This window comes from Seriola lalandi, unplaced genomic scaffold (genome assembly GCF_002814215.2).
Source record: "Seriola lalandi dorsalis isolate HSWRI2012SDOR001 ecotype SW California unplaced genomic scaffold, Sedor1 jcf7180001982025, whole genome shotgun sequence".
Taxonomy (NCBI): domain Eukaryota; kingdom Metazoa; phylum Chordata; class Actinopteri; order Carangiformes; family Carangidae; genus Seriola; species Seriola lalandi.
In genome coordinates, this window is record NW_019452691.1 from 1 (window position 1) to 682 (window position 682).

At 53.5% G+C, this 682-nt stretch overlaps 1 protein-coding gene across 1 annotated transcript; it reads left to right on the forward strand.

Annotated features, from left to right (window-relative positions):
* Window positions 1–6: 6 nt before the first annotated feature.
* LOC111659212 (spectrin beta chain, non-erythrocytic 1-like) lies at window positions 7–673 on the forward strand (the record flags this gene model as incomplete). Its single annotated transcript, XM_023412073.1, has 2 exons — window positions 7–101; window positions 371–673. Coding segments are annotated over exons 1-2 (348 nt in total), but the record flags the coding sequence as incomplete, so codon positions are not given.
* Window positions 674–682: the final 9 nt, after the last annotated feature.

Genomic DNA, 682 nt, shown 5'->3' on the forward strand with positions numbered 1-682 from the left:
TGATTCGTCAGGAGAAACTGGAACAGCTGGCCCGGCGGTTCGACCGCAAGGCTGCCATGAGAGAGACCTGGCTTAGCGAGAACCAGAGGCTGGTGTCACAGGTAAGAGAGGACACAGTCAGCAGCAGCGGCCAGGTGATTTTCTCTGGCTGCCAGGAGTCAGGGTTTAGAACTCAAAATTAAGGGTTCAGGGTTTAGGATTCAGGGTTAAGGATTCAGGGTTTAGGATTCATGGTTAAGGAGTCAGGGTTAAAGTTTCAGGGTTTAGGAATCAGGGTTTAGGATTCAGGGTTTAGGATTCAGGATTCAGGGTTTAGGATTCAGGATTCAGTGGTTCTCTGTGGTGCGTCTGATGGACTCTCTCTCTCCAGGACAACTTTGGCTTTGACCTCCAGGCCGTTGAGGCGGCGACCAAGAAGCACGAGGCCATTGAGACGGACATTGCAGCGTACGAGGAGCGCGTCCAGGCCGTAGTCGCTGTGGCGAAGGAGCTAGAGGTGGAGCACTACCATGACATCAAACGCATCACGGCCAGGAAGGACAATGTGATCCGGCTGTGGGAGTACCTGCTAGAGCTGCTGAAGGCACGCAGACTGAGGCTGGAGATGAACCTGGGCCTGCAGAGAGTCTTCCAGGAGATGCTCTACATCATGGACTGGATGGATGAGATGAAGGTATGCCAC